This window comes from Trichosurus vulpecula, chromosome 1 (genome assembly GCF_011100635.1).
Source record: "Trichosurus vulpecula isolate mTriVul1 chromosome 1, mTriVul1.pri, whole genome shotgun sequence".
Taxonomy (NCBI): Eukaryota; Metazoa; Chordata; class Mammalia; order Diprotodontia; family Phalangeridae; genus Trichosurus; species Trichosurus vulpecula.
In genome coordinates, this window is record NC_050573.1 from 7,231,986 (window position 1) to 7,249,120 (window position 17,135).

General features: G+C 54.2%; 1 protein-coding gene across 1 annotated transcript in view; it reads right to left on the bottom strand.

Annotated features, from left to right (window-relative positions):
- Positions 1 to 297: 297 nt before the first annotated feature.
- KLHL22 (kelch like family member 22) overlaps positions 298 to 17,135 on the bottom strand; it is a 42,743-nt gene continuing 25,905 nt past the window's right edge. The window contains exons 4-7 of the mRNA XM_036742857.1: positions 13,377 to 14,095; positions 10,090 to 10,282; positions 2,220 to 2,453; positions 298 to 1,295 (exon numbers count right to left, since the gene is read on the bottom strand). Coding sequence (XP_036598752.1) covers positions 918 to 1,295; positions 2,220 to 2,453; positions 10,090 to 10,282; positions 13,377 to 14,095 — 1,524 coding nt within the window. The 3' untranslated portion in view covers positions 298 to 917. The remainder of the gene's footprint in view (positions 1,296 to 2,219; positions 2,454 to 10,089; positions 10,283 to 13,376; positions 14,096 to 17,135) is intronic.

Here is a 17,135-nt window from a genome sequence, read left to right on the forward strand (position 1 = left end):
AGTGACCCAGCCCAGACATTCCCATGGATGCCCCACCTTCCTGGCTTACAAAGGGAAGTTAACAGTAATTCAGTTTGCATGGTTGGGGTCCATAAAAGTGCATCAACTGAAGAAAACCTCAGCTTAAGTAAGGAGGTGAAATCTGGCAAGCAGTGGGTGGGTGAGTGAGCTCAATGAATGCAAGGATGACATTCATCCTGCCAGGGTGGGCCTGACGCTTGGAAATCAGGGTCCTGTCCATTTTAGACATGTAATTAAAGGCACAGAAAAAGAAAGATCAAGACCTAGTCCTAGGAATGCAATAAAGATCTCCTATGGGATTTTATTATGTCATTTATGAACTGTATGGTTTTGAAAAAGCCCCCACCCCCACCCCCCAGTAATCCATGCCCTTTCCATCTTCAGAACTGGTTCTAACCCTCCTGTCTTGCTTGCTCTGTGCCTTGGGGAATTCTGGTGTCCACCCCTCTGGGTCAAAGTGCTTGTCCTCAGAGGGCCTTGCTGCTTTAGGCCTCCACCAGTCAGCTCCATTCCTTACTTCCAGAAGTCTCTGCTTCAGAAGGAGGATTCCTTCCCGAAAGACTGAGCCCAAGGCCACCAGTCTGCTCAAGACACTGAGAGCTGCAGGCAGGAGGGAGAGCTATAAAATTACTCAAAGGTTTAAAATCTCTCTTTTTAAAATCCTGTTTGCACATCTTTCCACATAGTTCAGATCCCTTTCCTCAAAGAGCTCCTGGAGCCTGGGCTGCTTTTGAGTCACACATGGCCAATGATGAGAAAGAGATATTGGAGGGCATTTGGAGGTGAGGCAGCCAGGTCTCAAGTGCTAAACTTTCTTGCCCCACTGAGGCTTTGTCACTTTCAAAGGCCCCTGCCATCCTTCCCTCTGAAAACCAAGAGGGGGCTCGTCCCAAGGTTCAGTCTTCACTGGAGTTATCGAACTCTTCCCAGTCAGACACGCTCATCACCTCCGAGCCCAGGTCAGGGTCACGCTGCCCCCGGTCTGCGTGCCAGCTAGGGGTTCTCCGGGCAGGGTCTGTGAGCAGAGATCTGGGCAGAGTAAGCACACATGCGGCCAGACCAGAAATGGCATTCTCCAGCTGAGGCCCTTCTTCCCAACAGTCCTTCTCCACGTCATAGATGTGAACGTAGCTCATGCGGCTGCCTCGGTTGTGGGAGCGGCCCCCCAAAACGTAGATCTTATTGTCCAGGACAGCGATGCCCGGCTCGCCATGCCCAGCAGGGAGTGGATAGACTGCTGTCCACTGCCTGGTGCTTGGACTGTAGCATACAACCTGCAAAGGAAAATGCCAGCGCTGAGATGAACGAAAGATGCACTAGTCTCCTGTACCATGCCCAGCTCTGGGGATACAGACAGAAAACTGGAGACACCGCACAGGGCTGTCCCAAGTACACAGCAGACAAGCAGACAGCTGTTTCTTTTCTTTCACGTCATGTCTGCTGAAGACGGCCCATCAGTTTCCAGTGCTGGACCACAGGACAGGGCCGAGGGGTCTGGTGACCACAACTCCATCTTGGGCCTTCAGGAGCCGCAGCTGGGCCCTGCGCAATGCCCGTGGACCATGACATTCTCTACCCAGGTGGTTCCTCCTCTCTACCTCTTACCTGTCCTTCAAGTCCCCCAGCCCAGGATGACCAGATTCCACCCCTCCACCTCAGAGCTCATCACTGAAGACTCCCACAGGGATCCCCAACTACACTGAGAGCAGAAACCCGAGCACCTCCAATTGAGGAGCAGCCCGCACAGTGCTGGGGGCTCCTAGCACTGGGCTCATTCCCAGCCGGTCACCTGAAAGACTTGCTCGGTAACTGGTAGGAGAGGGGGAAAGGAAGACAGCGTGTTATCCCGTGGCAGCCTTTGAAGCCCTATGAGGATGGGGCCCAAATGTAGCTAAACTGTGCATCTTCCCAAGTGTCTAGCACAGGGCTCTGCACACAGGAGGTGCTTAATAAATGTCTGCTCTAACTGAATTGTTCAACTGGAAATAAACAGCACAGGATTTGGAGTCAGAATGCTCGGTTTGGCTTCAGCACCACCTAGACAGTGGTAAATGACACACCGTCCCCTGCTCTCCCCATCTCCCGGGGCAGCTGAGGCCGCACAGATTTGAGTGCAAAGACAAGGATTCCTAGGCAGGAAGGGGGGAGAACAGCCTCAGTAAGGCTCCCCACCACCCCCGCTCCCCCTTCCCTCTCACCTGGTGGACGTCCCTCCGGTAGCCTGAGTCGTTGTTGCTACCACCGATCACGTAGAGTTTGCCCAGCAGGGTGGCCATGCCGTGCCAGGCGCGTCGGATGGGGCCATCGGCCAGCGCCTCCCAGCAGTTGGAGTCTGGGTCATAGCAGTGAAGCTCCTTGAGGTAGTCCTCCCCTCGCCTGCCACAGGTGATGTACATCTTCCCATCCAGAGTGGCCCCTGCATGGGCATACACCTACATGGAGACAAGGTGGGCAGCAGGTGAGACAGGCAGGGACGAACAGGGATGACATCCTGGGTCCTTTTTCTTGCAAGGCAGTACACAGAATGGAGAATGACAACTGGTCGTTGGACTCTTGAGTCCCAGCTGGAATGTAGCACCTTGTCCCTGCCCTTCCAGAGTCTTTCTCTTGTCCGAAGGCTCGACTTGTCCTCCAGAAGGTTGCTTCGGCAACCCCAATGCCCTGGCATGCCTGGCATGCCTACAGCAGGAGCTGATGAAGGGGCTTAACATTTGTGATGAATGGACAAGCCCTGGACCACAAGTCACAGAACCTACACTCAAGTCTGACATGTGGGGGAAAGCTGGGCGGTCCCTGCAGTGCCCCCTCATGGAAGGATAGTGGGGTGCAGAGGCTCTGCATGGGGGTGCTACTGTGAAAACCAATGTAGGAAGGGGACGGCCCCATACTCTGCTGGGTGAGCTCACCACAACATCCTGGCATTTCCTTCCCCAGGGAGCCCATGTTTGCTCTCTGTGCCTCACTAGGGGTGTTCAGTGTCAGGGAAGCAGAGACAGGGGATACCCTGCCCTTCCCTGGAGGACCCCCTTCCTTCATCCTACATGGGCTGGGGGAGGGGGACACTGGTGAGAGAAAGGAACATGTGCTCAAAGGAGAAGTCATGGGGGAAATTCTGGGAGGAAGAGATCCCTTTTGGCTCAGTGTGGCCAAGTACATGGGCACAGGGGAGCAAGAAGAGGTCAAGAGGAAGCAGCACTAGAGGGAAAAATGGATGTTCCAGAGGGCAGAGGAGAGGGGAAGGAGCAGACTCTGGGCTGTATGAAGGGGAGCAGGGAGGAGGCCGGCAGGCAGCCCCACCACCTGAGCCACATCCTCCCTGCTCCCCAAAGGCCTCTGGGATCTTCCTGGAGTGGCTCCCTAGGGCCTCCAGGTCCAGACGGGCGCTGCTACAAGCCAGGCTCAGTCTCCCTTTCGGCACCATCGCTATCGGGCTCCCTCTCACACTCTTCAGTCCAAGACAAATAAGGCACCTCTGGGCACTTTCCGCCTTGGTGACTTTGCCCATGCTGCTCCCCTCACCTAGTACACACTTCTCTTCCTCCACCTCTTATTCAGTATTATTTCTTATATAATATTATCGAGTTTCTTGTTTCCTTCAAGACTCAGCTCAAGAACCACTCATATGAAAGCTTTCCTGACACTCTCAACTATCAGCTCCCGTCTTACTTTGCATTTATTCTAAATACACTCTCTCTCTCTCCATCTCTCTATAGATGTTGAATGTCTCTCCCTTCCCCCAATGTGGGAAAGGCTTGTTCATCTTTGTCTCTGTATCCCCAAGACCTCCAGCACAATGTCTGGTACACAGTAGGCACCCTGAAGTTCTGGCTGCACTCAGTCTTTGCTCCCAAGACTGGGGCCTTGAAGGGCCACACGCACAGATTCACTGATTCCACTCAGCAAACACACAGGAAGGGCCAGCTGCTCCCAAGGGGACCTTGGCTCCAGCCTCCAGGGAACCTAAGCCAGGACCCTCTGTGGTCTCTTCTATCAATCAGGTCCCCTTTCCTCCCCAGGCATCCCCCGCCCCCCAACAACCTTACTTCCTGCTCTGGAGCAGTGCATGCTGGCCCCACCCAGAACATCTCACTCTAGAACAGAAGCTCCCCAAGGGCAGGTACCATTTCTCACTCTGCCCACAGCGAACACCCGGGGCGTGTTGCTGAATGAAGGACTAGGACGTCGAGCCACACCGAGCCACAGACACAGGGGATCCAGCCTAAATCCACCTTCCAGGCTGCACCCAGTTAGATTTGGTTCTGCCCTCTGGGGAAAACCCAAGACTCCAGGAGTGTGAACAGAGCACTGGTTTGAGTCAGCAGGTCTGGGGCCAACCTCGGTCCTGTCACTAACTATTGGACCTTAAATCAATCACCAGCCCTCCGTGTGTGACTCAGTTTTCTCACCTGTAAACTGGGATACTACCTGTCCTATCTATACCACAGGGCAATTGGGAAGAACAGATAATGTCAGGGCCCTGCCCCAGACCCTCCTTTCTCTTCCATGATCCCCCTTAACTAGTACAGCTCTCACCCCAATTCTTTAGGATCAACAGTATTTTGGAGTTGGAAGAGAGCTGGGAGACTGCGTGCTTCAACGCCTTCACTTGACAAAGGAGGAAACCAAACGCCAGGGCTGGGCAGGGAAAGGCCCAAGCCACGGTCACAGATGAAGCTCCCCTGACTTCCCACTGTATTAGCTCTGTGCCCAAGCCTCGGTCACGGACTGCTTCAACTTGGTCTACAAAACAGTTTTGTTGTGTGTGTTGTGTGAGGTCTCCCCAAGCCCGGCCAGCACGCCCTCAGACCTTCCTGGACCCATCATCCATCACCCATCATCTCCTCCTACGGGAGCCTGAGATGCTGCAGAGAACCTGGCATGCCCTGAAAGGCCAGAAGGGGGCAGGAAGTTTAGTTATCACCTCCTACCAATAATAACCCACATGGCTGCACACAGCTGGAGCACACATCTCTCCTCCCATCTGCATGCGGATACCTGCTGCAAGCCTGCTCCCAACAGCTACCTACCCAACCAGGTCAACTGCCACCTATTCCTAAAAGCCCACCCTGATCTTACTGCCAACCCCTGCCCCTTAGAGGCAGCTGGTAGTGCAGTGGAGAGCATGCTGGGCTGGGCATCAGGAAGACCTGAGTTCCAATCTGAACTCCGACATTCAACTACCTCCAAGACCCTGGGCAAGTCATTTAGCCTATCTGCCTCAGTTTCTACAACTGTACAATGGGGACAAGAGGATGTGCCTCCTAGAATTGTGGCAAGGATCAAATGGGATCATATTCACCTGATGCCTTCTGCTGCCTTCTCCCCTTCACCACCCCCCCCACCTACATCTCACATGAGGAAGATGTCTTACTCCTTTACCAAGGCTAACCTTTCTACTTATTCAAGTGACCTTATTCCCTCCCATCTTTCCCGGGAGCCTTCAGCCACTGTCACGCCCACTCAGTCACTACTGGCTCTTTCCCTTCTGCCTACAAACACGCCCACATCTCCATCATCTTGAAAAAAGTCCTCACTTGATCCTTCCATCCCTAAAGCTAAACTCCTCAAAGGGGCCCACTCTAACAGCCTCCCCTTCCACTTTCCTTAGGAACTTCATCCTTCAATGGAAACTGCTCTCTCCAAAGTGACCAACGAACCATCTCTTAGACGCCAGGTCCAAAGGCCTCTTCTCCGTCCTCCTTCCCCTGGCCTCTCTGCAGCCTTGGCACTGCCCACCACTCTCTCCTCCTTGGCATTCTCTTCCCTCTTCCTCTTCTGACCATTCCTCTCAGACCACTCCTTCCATCTCCTTGGCTGGATCCTCCTCCAGATCATGACCTCTAACCACAGGTGTCCCTCAGGGCTCTGACCTGGGCCCTCTTCTCCTCTCTCTGTACAACTTCACCTGGTAACCTCATCAGCTCCCACTGACTCAGTTCGCATCGGAATATCTGCCCTTCCCTCCTGTGACAGAGCTGCCTCTACCCTAGTACAGCCCCTCACCCCTGGACTACTGCAGTAACTGTGTGGGGCCCGCCTACCTCACATCTCTCCGCTTGATCGTGTCTCTCTCCCTTCGCCCCTCCCCGCTCCAGGGGCTCCCTGCTGCCTTCAGTAGCTTTGTTTGGCCTTCAAGGCCCTTCACAGGCTGCCCCCTCCTCCCTTACAATCTTCTTAGGAACCTTATCTCCCACCATGTCCTCTGCAATGCAGTGACCCTGACAAGGCCCTGGCTTCTCCACCACCAAGACCCTCCATCTCTGGCCATCCCCAGGCCTGGGCCACTCTCCTTCCTCCACTCCTGACTGCTGACCTCCCTGGCCCAGCCTCCACAGGAAACCCTTCCTCACCCCTCTGAATTCCAGGGCCTTTCTCTGCTAATCCTTTCCTATTTATCCTGTATACAGCTTGCTTTGTATACATTTGTTTACTTGTTGTCTCTCCATTAGACTGTAAGCTCCTTGAGACCAGGGTCTGTCTTTTGCCTCTTTCTGCATCCCCAGCACTTAGCACAGCGCCAGACATGGACAATGAGAACATTTCAGTGGCTGTCACCACCAAGACAAGCCTTTTGACCCCTAGCTGGAAGTTGCTATTCTCAAGACAGGTTCCAATCGTGCCTGTGACATCTATCAGATTACTCATCCTCTCTAGGCCTAAAACTCCTCCTCTATAAAATGAAGAGATCCTCTGGGATGAAGGAAGTGGTCCCTAATCCCATCTTGCTCTATCTACTTCTAGGATCCAGTGACGAAAATTCTCATTCCAAAAAGAAGCCATTTTATCTGGTATGCATGATGCTAGTGACGCTAACATTTCCTTTCCAACTAACAGAATTCTAAATCATAAAACGGAATTTTTTTAACGAAAACAAGCAGAAAAGTGCACTGTTCTTGGGAAACGGGAAATGTGGGTGTGAATCCTGGCTAACACTCAGGAGCTGTTACACTGAGCCAACCACCCCAGCTCTCTGAGCCTTGCTTCCCCCAGCTGTAAAATGCAGACCTAGTGCTTGTGCTCTGGAGGAGTGCTGGGAAGAAATCACCGCCGACCTTGCAGAGCTACAGAAACGAGGGGATTCGGTGACTGCAGAAGCACTTTCAGCGTCCTAAGCATAAAGTACCAGGCCACAACAATAAGAGAAGACGATGCCAGGCGGGTCCTCAGGAGAGAAGCTGGTGAGAATGACACTGCCACACTAGGAGCAGGTGCTGGGGGCGCCAGAATGCAGAAAGCACCGAGCCTGTGACCCTGGCCAAGTCAGCCTCAGCTTCCTCATCTGTCAAACGAGCTGGAGAAGGAAATGGCAAATCACTCCAGTATCTCAGCCGAGAAAACCGCAGATGGGGTCGTGAAGAGTCAGACAGGACCAAACCAAAAAGCTAGCTTCCTAGCATAAACTCGGAGAGAGAGACAGACAGATAGAGAAACAGAGAGAGAGAGAGAGAGAGAGAGAGAGAGAGAGAGAGAGAAGGAGGGAGGGAGAGGGAGAGAACAGAGAGACAGACAGATTGAGCTCATGTGCTCCAGGCCCAGGATCTGCCTTAAGCAGCTCCAAACTAGCTTCAATGATCCAACTTTAACAAAAATATGTATATATTTTGTACATATGGTCCTTGCCTTTTTCCTTTGATCTCTTTGGGGTACAAAAATATTTCTAGCAGCTCTTTTTGTGAGAGCAAAGAACTGGAAACTGCGGGGATGCCCATCAACTGAAGAATGGCTGAACAAGTCATGGTATTGAAATAGGATGGAAAATGACTGTGCTCTAAGAAAAGACGAGGAGAATGGTTTCAGAAAACCCTTGGACAACTAATATGAGCCGATGCAGAGGGAAGGGAGCAGAACCAGGAGAACGCTGTGCACAGTAACAGCCACACTGTGCGATGATTAGCTGTGAAACGCTTAGCTTCTCTGATCCAAGACAATCCTGAAGGACTCATAAGGAAAAACGCTGTCCACCTCCAGAGAGGTGCGGACAGAAGCGCTTTTTTTTAACATTTTATTTTTCTTGCTTTTCTTCCCCACACAACATGGCTAAAGTGGACATATGTTTTGCATGACTTCCCATTGTGTAACGGGTATCATGATGCATGCCTTCTCAATAGGTAGGGGAAGGGGTGGAGAAAATCTGGAACTAAAAATAAAAATTAAAAAAAATAAATTTACCAAATATGTTTCTGCACGGTAAATACGTCCGATGGTTTAGCTTGGGCCCATAGATGTTTTTCTTTCAAGGGCTCTCACCTGGGGACAAAGGCGGCACTTGAGCTGGAGAATCTAAATAAAAAGCCCATTTCGGGCAAAGGCCCAGAGGGAAAAGGGAAGTGGTCTGCAACAAGTCTGGAAAGGCAGGATGGCTCTGAGCTGGAAAGGGGCTTTAAAAGCCAAATGGTGGGGACGCAGGGGGGGGGTTGGTTGTTAACCTGAGGGTAGGAGGAACCCCTAGAGTTTGGGGCAGCTGGCACACAGTCAGCCCTGTGCTTTTGAACCCCTGGGCAGCCGTGTGGAGGGAGTGGTGCAGGCAAGGACTGCAGGCCAGGGCAGACGGCAACAGCAGGGCCTGCCCTACAGGGGGGTACAGTATGAGCCAGGCAGAGAGAGATGGGAAATCCAAAGAAGGGAACACAAGGAGCTGAGAAAGAATCCAAGATGGCAGAGCTGGATGACTGGAGGCACCATCCAAAGAAATGGGGGAGGTGAGGGGAGAAGCAAAGAGAATGTTCTGGCCGATGCTAAGTTTAAGGTGCCTATAGGCCTAGATGGCTGGAGACGCAAGACTGGAGCCCGGGTGACAGAGAAGGTGGGAGACTGGGACTCATCACTAGGCTGAGAGAGGTCAGAATAAAGAAGCAGACCTAGGGCAAAGCCTGGGGGCACAACCTGTAGGAGGCAATGACCAGACAGGCAGGAGGAACACTGAGACAAGGGCATCCAGGCTGGTGCTGCAGTGCTCCCCCGCCATCCCCTCCCGTTCACAAGTGAGGAGCATCTCTCCCAGGAGCATGGGGATGAGAGCGTGCAGATGAGGGGTGCCTCAGCAAGTTGGCCAACAGTTCAAAGAGATTGGCTCAGCTAAAGGAGGCGGCCGCTAGGTGGCGCCATAGTGCCCAGAGCGAAGGGCCTGGGATGGAAAAGACTCATTGTTCTGAAAAGCCGGCCTCAGACCTTGTACTAGCTGTGGGACCCTGGGCAAGTCACTTAACTGTTTGCCTCAGTTTTCTCATCTATAGATGAGCTGGAAAAGACACTCCAGTATCTTTGCCCAGAAAACTCGACATGGGGTCACGCAAAGTGGGACTCACCAGAACAACAAAAAGAGGAGGACGTTCAACAAGAACATGCCCTCAGGACCCTTCAAGGGCATTCACTAGCAAGGCTCCTCAGCCTCTGAGCTGCGCTTCGAGGGTCACCAGCTAAACCTCAGAGAGAACCTACAGCTCCAGAGGCCCAGGCTGGAAGCCAAAGACCTGAGTTCAAATCCAGCCCCAGGCCCTCCCTAGCTGGGTGACCCTGGGCTAGTCCCCACACTTTAGTCTGCCTCAGTTTTCTCAACCACAAAGTGGAGTTAAGCACAGCACATCCTCCCCAGGGCAGAATCGAGGATCCACAAGATCATATTTGTGAAGCCCTGGCACACTGCCCCCCACACGCAGAAGGGGCTTAATCAAGGCTTCGTAGCTGTTCGGTCGTGTCTGACTCCTCACGTTTTCTCAGGGGTCTGCCATTTCCTTCTCCAGCTCATTCTGCAGATGAGGAAACTGAGGCCAGCAAGTGTCAGAGGCCAGATCTGAACTCAGACCTTCCTGGCCCTAGGCCCGGCATTCTGCTCACTGTGCCACCTGGCTGCCCCATCCTAATCAGTGCTCAGGTGACTGGGAAGTGAACTCAACAAGCTGACCCAGGCCGGTTTCAGAACATTTAAGGAGAAGCAAGCCTGCCACGCACCAAGGGAGGTGTCTACAAGCCCTCTACCCTCTCGGGGCGGCTCCCTCCAGCCTCCTGACTGGTCTGTGAATGGTACACACCGGCCCCTCACCCAGGCTGCCAGGCTGGCGGCCTGCTCACCTCTCTCTTGAGGGGTGCCACGTAGTCCCACGTATTGGTGTCAGGGTCATAGCGCTCCACCTCCTTCAGGTCTGCATGGTAGTCTCGCCCAGCAACGGCGTAGATGTACTTGCCCAGGACACACACACACAGGTCAGCATGTTCTTGCTGCAGCGACTGGATCTGAAACCACCTGTTGTGCCTTGGATCATACCTTGGAAAAGGAGACAAGGAGTCAGGGCTGGGATAGTCCAGCTAAGCAGAGGCTGCAAGCCGCCCCCTCAGACAGAGCCACCCAGCCCCACCCCACCTCTGTCAAGGAGAGCAGGATGCCCAGAGAAGCCCTCCCCCGACAGCGCTACCCGAACCCATCAATGTCCTTCCTGAGACATGTCCTCCAGAGTAGCAAGTAGCGCCTCCTCTTTTCAGCAGCCTGCCCTTCTTCAAAGCCCAGCTCAGGCACCGGCTCCTCCTCTACCCTCTCCCCTCCCAATGCTCTGGTGTTTGCTTTCCATTTACTTGGCAGGTGTGCAGGCGCTCTCCCCAGACAGAACAGAAGCTCCTGTGCTCTGACCTTGTCTTGGGATGCTTAGCGGCAGCACATAGTAGGGGCTTCATTGATGTTTGTCTAATTACACATAGAACATCTACTCCATTCCCCCTGTGATGCTCATGATAAGCACAGGCCCCCAAACCTACCAGGAGGCATTTACTAGGCACCTACCCTGTGCAGGCCTAGGACAGAAGGACAAAGAATGAACTTATCCCTCATCTCCAGGAGCTGACCCTAACAAGGGAGCCAGCGAGGATGTACCCACAGGATAAATCCACTGAAGGTCGAGTCAAGGCCTAGGCCAGGCACAGGGGGCAGGAGACAAAGCCGCCAAGAGGGCAGGAAGGAGAGTCAGGGCCAGTCAGGCTGGCACGGTAGGCTGAGTACTTGGGTGGGAGACAGAGCCGCCAAGAGGACAGGAAGGAGAGCCAGGTCATCAGGCTGGGATGGTGGGCCAGGTACCTGGTCTGCAGGGGTTTAAAGCTAACTCAAAGGGGTGAGAGGAAGCCCCTGGATATCTCTGAGCAGAGACAAAATGCGGCCCCCAAGACACTTAAGGAAAATGCCCTGGGCAACTGTGTATGGGACAGAAGAAATGGGAAGAAGTGATGAGGCAGGGAGGCCGAGGCGGCCCAGACAGTGCTGGGGGCTGCGTGAGATGTGCAGAGGCTGAATGGGCTGAGAAGAGTGAGGAGTCGAGACAACGATGAATTAAGCAAACCTGGGAGATGGGAAGGACAGGGGGCCATTGACCCAAATAGGGAAGGTTGGAGGCAAAGAGAATACCTCCATCTCAGACACCTTGAGGGTGAGGAGTCTCCAGGACGCTCAGGGGGAAACGTCCAACAGGTGGCTGGCTACTCTGGGCAGGAACAGAAAGATCTGGGGGTCACCAGACAAAGTCACCAAGAGAGTCTGGAGAGGAAGAGAAGGAGGCCGAGGGCGCGGCCCTAGGAAATACTTCCAGTTACCGGGTGTGATCTGGAGGAACAAAAGGAGACCGAGAAGGAACAGGCCCCCAAGTCTCCTCAGAGAGAGAACAGGATCAGCAGCGCCCACCCAGAAGAGGGGACAGAGGAAAGCCCACACTACATAGCAACAAGGAGCATGGCAGCCCCTTTGGAGAAGGCCTTTGGGGAGGGACCTCTGAGCCGACCACCCGTGGTCAGGGAGGCTGTTCCTGCCCCCCCACCCATTGCTCTCATGTCCATCCTCCCTTCCCTAATGTAGCCCTGCTCTCCAGGTTAACTTCACTAGAGCCCCAAAGGCCTGATCTTGGGCCCTCCAACCCACCCCGGTGGCCCTCACCTCGCCAAACACAATCCCCCAGGAAAGCTCTGACCAGGGCTGAGCATGCCAGGGCCCTTCTCTCTCTCAGTCCAGTTTTCTGCCTCTGTCCCTACGGTGGTTTGCCATTGCCCAAGGCAGGAGAGGCCAAACCTTCCCCTCAGTTTCCTAAGCAGCCCTGACCTGGGACCTGCTGCCAGGACACCTGCTCAGTTCCTCTGCATCTAGCACCCAGCCCAGCTCACAGGGCTCTTGACACATAACCCTGGGCAAATACCAAAGCCTCAGTCTCCATCTGCAAAATTCAGATCTAATGGCATCGCCAGGCTGAAGTGGAGGGCAGGGCACATTCCTTTCCTTTTTTCCAAAGCTGCTCCCCAGCTCCAGCCCCCCTGGCCTCTCTTCCTTTCTAGAAGGATTCCTGTACAGCTGGAAAGCCCTCCACACATGAACAAATGATGTACAGTTTAGAACAGGTTTGTAAACAACTGGAGCAGGGAAGGCCAAGCCCCCTACCGGGCCACAGTGTCTGCCTCCCCAGGGTGGGGCAGCCAGGTGACCAGGGAGGCAAGAAAAATGAGCCCAAATGGGTCCTCAGACCCATTGCTCCACCTCTGTCTGCCTGGATTGCCAGCTGTAAAATGGGAAGATCAGCCACCCTGCCCTTGGGAAGGTGAGATGATGCCAGGCGCAAAGCCCTCTGCCAACCTCCCAATGCACTAAGGTAGTTCTCATCATCAGCGCCCTCCTCACTCTGGCCCGGCCAGTCCACCTCCCCTCCACCTGCATCACTGGGCTCAGCTTTGCAACAGGGACCCTGGGCAGCGGGAGCCATATTGGGATCTTATGTACTGAATGCTTTACTGCTGTGATGAACTGGGCAGATGTCTTATAGGATCTGGTTCTCTGGTGTCTGAATAAATGATTTATTTCTTGTACCTTCTACGTGGAAAGTCTCATATACTTTGCGATACAGAACCACATAGGCATTGACAATTATCATCTACGTTGTTATGACTGCCTTACGGATACAACAAGAAAAGATTGATAGAAGCTGCAAAGAGGTGAATTCAGGTGTGATGTCAAGAAACACGGCCTCCAATGCAAAGCTGTCCCAGTGAGGAGCAGCCACCCTGGAGGCAGCACAATGCCTGGGCTCACCGTCCTGCAACCGAGAAAGAGCTGCTAGGCTCCACGGGCCGCGTCTCCTAACCTCTCTGGGTCACAGCTGTCCTGCCTCCCGGGCCCCTTCTGGGTCCAAATCCAGGCCCTTCTGACCCTGAAAAGATGTGTGAACTGGGGGGGAGGGGTACCAGCTGAATCACACTCTAAAGGACTAAGGGCTGTCTGTCCAGATGATAATGTGGCTGCAGGAGTCTGGCTCTCCTGCCCCCGGCCCTGGGAGTCCCCAACACCAGCTGCCTGGAATAGCAAAGGGCAGTCCCCAAGGCTCCTGAGGTGCACCTACCTCCAACATCGGGATTCGGCACGGAAGCCTCGGACGTTGTTATCCCCACCGATCAAGTACACAAAGTTATGCAGGACAGCCACGCCCTGATTGGACATGCGGGGTGCCAAGGCAGCGGTGAAGTGGCGCCACTCCCCCAGCGTGGGGTGCAGGTACTTAGCCTGGTCACTGAGGACCGTGGATGGGGTCGAGTGCATGCCTCCAAAACCCACCACACAGCGGAACTCGGAGCGCAGGGCCGTGTGGGAGCTCTGCAGGCTAGGCTGCAGGATCTCCTGGCGGTGGTAACGCAGGGCGCTGCCCACCGTGTCTCGCAGCGGGCACGGGCTCAGCTTGTCGTGGAGCTTCTGCAGGAGCTGGAGCTCCATGAGGGGGAAGCGCACGGTCTCTAGCAGCTTGGGGGGCTCCATCAGAGACACCTGGTCAGTTTCAATCTGCTCCTGGGTGTAGTGGTAAAGGAGGGCACCCTCGTAGACCTCATTCTCACAGCTGACCTCCAGCCGGTCACTGCTGAGCAGGGAATAGACCTTGTCAAGGGGCAGCTGGCGGTACTTGTCAGTCCTACAGAAGGCCACGAAGTTTCTGAGGATGTACGAGTCCAGCTGCTCCGTCAGCCGGCCCAGCTCAAAGAGGTCGGCCAGCTTGTATACGTCCAGAATGTTCTCCTCGTCCACCCAGGACATGAGGAAGTCACAGCAGAAGTGGATGATTTCTGGGATCTGAGGGGGAGAGAGACAGAGAGAGAAAGGAGCTCACTGAGGGAGGCCTGGCTGAGCCCTTTGGAGGCCCCTGGAGCTAACCCTGACCCAAAACCACAGCTAAGAATTGTCCAAGCAGCCCCTGAGCCAGGGAAGCCCAGGACACCAGGCCAAACAGCAACACCAGAAGGGCCCTGGAGACCACTGAAGCAGCCGCTTCCCTTCGGAGGCCCAGGTCTGAGAAGCCACATACCTCCCAACGTCGTCCTTTTCAGTCTGATTTTGCTCTAACTGAGCATACGGCAAAAACAAATCCATCAGCAAAAGTTATCTGTTGCACTCTTTGATATTAAAACATTGGAAAATCTTTGGGATTTGGGAACAAACAATCTAGCCCAATCCCCTCATTTTACAAGAGGAGAAACTGAGGCCCTCCTGATGAAATGACTTGCCTAGAGTCACACTGGCAAAGCTATGACTCACCTCGGGCCCAAAGACTCCCCAAGGCCTGGGGGGGGGGGGGGGGCGGCGCAGCGGAGGGACCCTTGGGCTGCTCCACAGGCCCCTGGCTCCTGGCTCTCAAGCAGTGATCATGGCTCGAGCTCCCCAAAGCATTCCACAACCCAGCCCCCGCCCCCAACACACCCCTCAGAATGACAACCAGGCCCGTTCACAGGGACAAGTGGAGACAGAGGAGCTACGCTCTCTCCCAACACTGCTCGCGTTTTAACAGGCAAGGGAAACAGCCTCAAGCTCCAGGTGAAGGGGGCAGCTAGGGGGCGCCGCAGTGCACAGAGCGCCAGGCCTCAAGACAGGAGGACTCCTCGTCCTGAGTTCAAATCCAGCCTCAGACACTTCCTAGCTGCATGACCCTGGGCCAGTCACTTTACCCTGTTTCCCTCAGTTTACTCATCTGTATAATGAGCCAGAGAAGGAAATGGCAAACCCCTCCAGCATCTCTGCCAAAAAAGCCCCAAGCAGGGTCACAAAGTGTTGCCCACGACTGAAAAGAACCAATCGATGTCCACTGAGGACAAAGATTTTTCTGAAACCAAATGGCCCAAGGCCACACCACTAGTTGGTGCCCTGGGCCACCCCCTACCCTCAGGCCCTGAGAATAGCACGAGCAGGATTCCCCCAGGCTCCATCTGTGGACCTCCGGCTGCAGCCCTTGCTAAGTGAGAGGTTTCAGCTGGTCCAAAGATCACAACCTTCTTCGCTGCTGTTCTTGGAGATGGGGGTGGATGGAGCCTCACTCCTTGCTTTCCCACCAACCCGTTGGATGACCCTAGATCACCTTCCAGGTGGCCAGCCCTCAGGTGCCAAGAAAGCAGAGCTGGCTATCTCTGCAATGTTTCTAATGCTAACATTCACAGATTGCAGGACCATTAAGGCAAGCCCCCGTCTATCTGTTCTGTATTACCTCCAGGCCTCTGCTCAGTGCTTGGCAAATAGTCAGGGCTTAAGCCATGCTGACACAGTGGGAAGTTCTGCCTTAGAGAGAGCTGAAATCTCTCTACCTACTGTACTCCCAGACACACGTCTGCATGAGGGAAACACAAATCAAAGGTGTCCAACTCACTGGCCAGAAATGGGGGAAGGGGGCGGTACAAGCAGCCCAGACCCACAGCAGGAAAACCAGATTTAAAAGAAATTAGGAAATGCTTAACACATTCAACAAGAACACAACACAACAGAGAGAATATTGGTCTGTGGCTCTCCTGGAGTCTGACCCTGCCAGCCAGGATGGCTCCTGGGGTCTCAAGGTGTGCCAAGGGGATGCCTGCCCCCCACCCCGGCCTGGATGTCCCTGGTAATTCCGCCCCCAGTGAGGCAGCTCCCTGAGAACTGCCTGGAGCATGGAGACTTGAAGCCTGCCCAGGGACCCATGGCCAGCCCTCTCTCCACCAGGCAGCCTCTCACATTGCCCAATGCAGAGATGCAGCACAGAGTGGGAAGAACACTAGACTGAGTCAGGAGGGGCCTGGATTCAATTCCCACCCCAACACCAAGAGGCCTTGGCCAAGCCACCACCCCTCACTTGGGCTTCAATTCCTCACTTGTAAAATGGAATAAGATCACCTCACAGAGAGGTCAGGAAGATAAAGCTCTGAGGACCTTCACACACTCTGGAGGAACGTTAAGGCATTAGTATTACTGTTCTTCCATCTTCTCCTACTGCAAAACCTTTAGAATTCCACAGGAAAATGCACCGTAATCGGTCATGTGAAGATCCTCTGACAGAGAGAGAAGGTGGGATTTCCTTGGCACAGACGGCACGGAGAACAGCGTCTGATTTAGCAGATGCCCCCGTTGGAAGAGCTGGCTGAGGAGAAGAGGGGAAAGTCCACCCCCTGTACAGAGCCCCAAGGGGACGAGACCAGTCAGAGCTGAGCGCTGATGCAGGGCAGGCCGGCCAGCAGCCCAGGATGGAAGGGGGCGCGGTGGCTCCTCCCAGTGCCCCCGCCCCCATCCGTCTGCTCCTCCAGTCCATGGCCTGTAATGCCAAGTGGGCAGAGCTTTTTGTTTCCTGTTCATTTTAAAAACTGCTATGTCCAACACTACGTAGCTCCTTCTTAGAATGAATCCCCCTTTCCTTTGGACGTTTTTATCTGTGGGACAGAGTCCTTTGAAGTAAAGGCCCCCTGTACCATGAGAGACAGCCACTGAGACTCAGAGTCAGAGAGAGAGACAGAGACAAAGAGGATGCCACACAAGAGCATGGACCAACCCAGAGGGAACATGGATGACCGACAGGGGCCACTGGAGCCCATGAGGAGGAGGCAATCCCAAGACGAGGGTCACTGAAATGAAGGAGGGAAAGTTTCCCAGGAGTTGGGCCATGGTATCAAAAAGTGCCTGACGACAGAAAAGAGACAAGCACGTGGTCCCCAAGGACGAGCCAGCAGACCATCTCAGCAGAGAGGACAGAAGGCAGACCACAAAGAGCTACAGGGAGAAAAGACACCCTGGTAGTGAAGGAGAAGGGGTGGCAGGAGGCAGCTGAAGAGATCCTCTAGAGGCGCCAAGCAGAGATAACGGGAAGCCTGTGCGTAGCTGA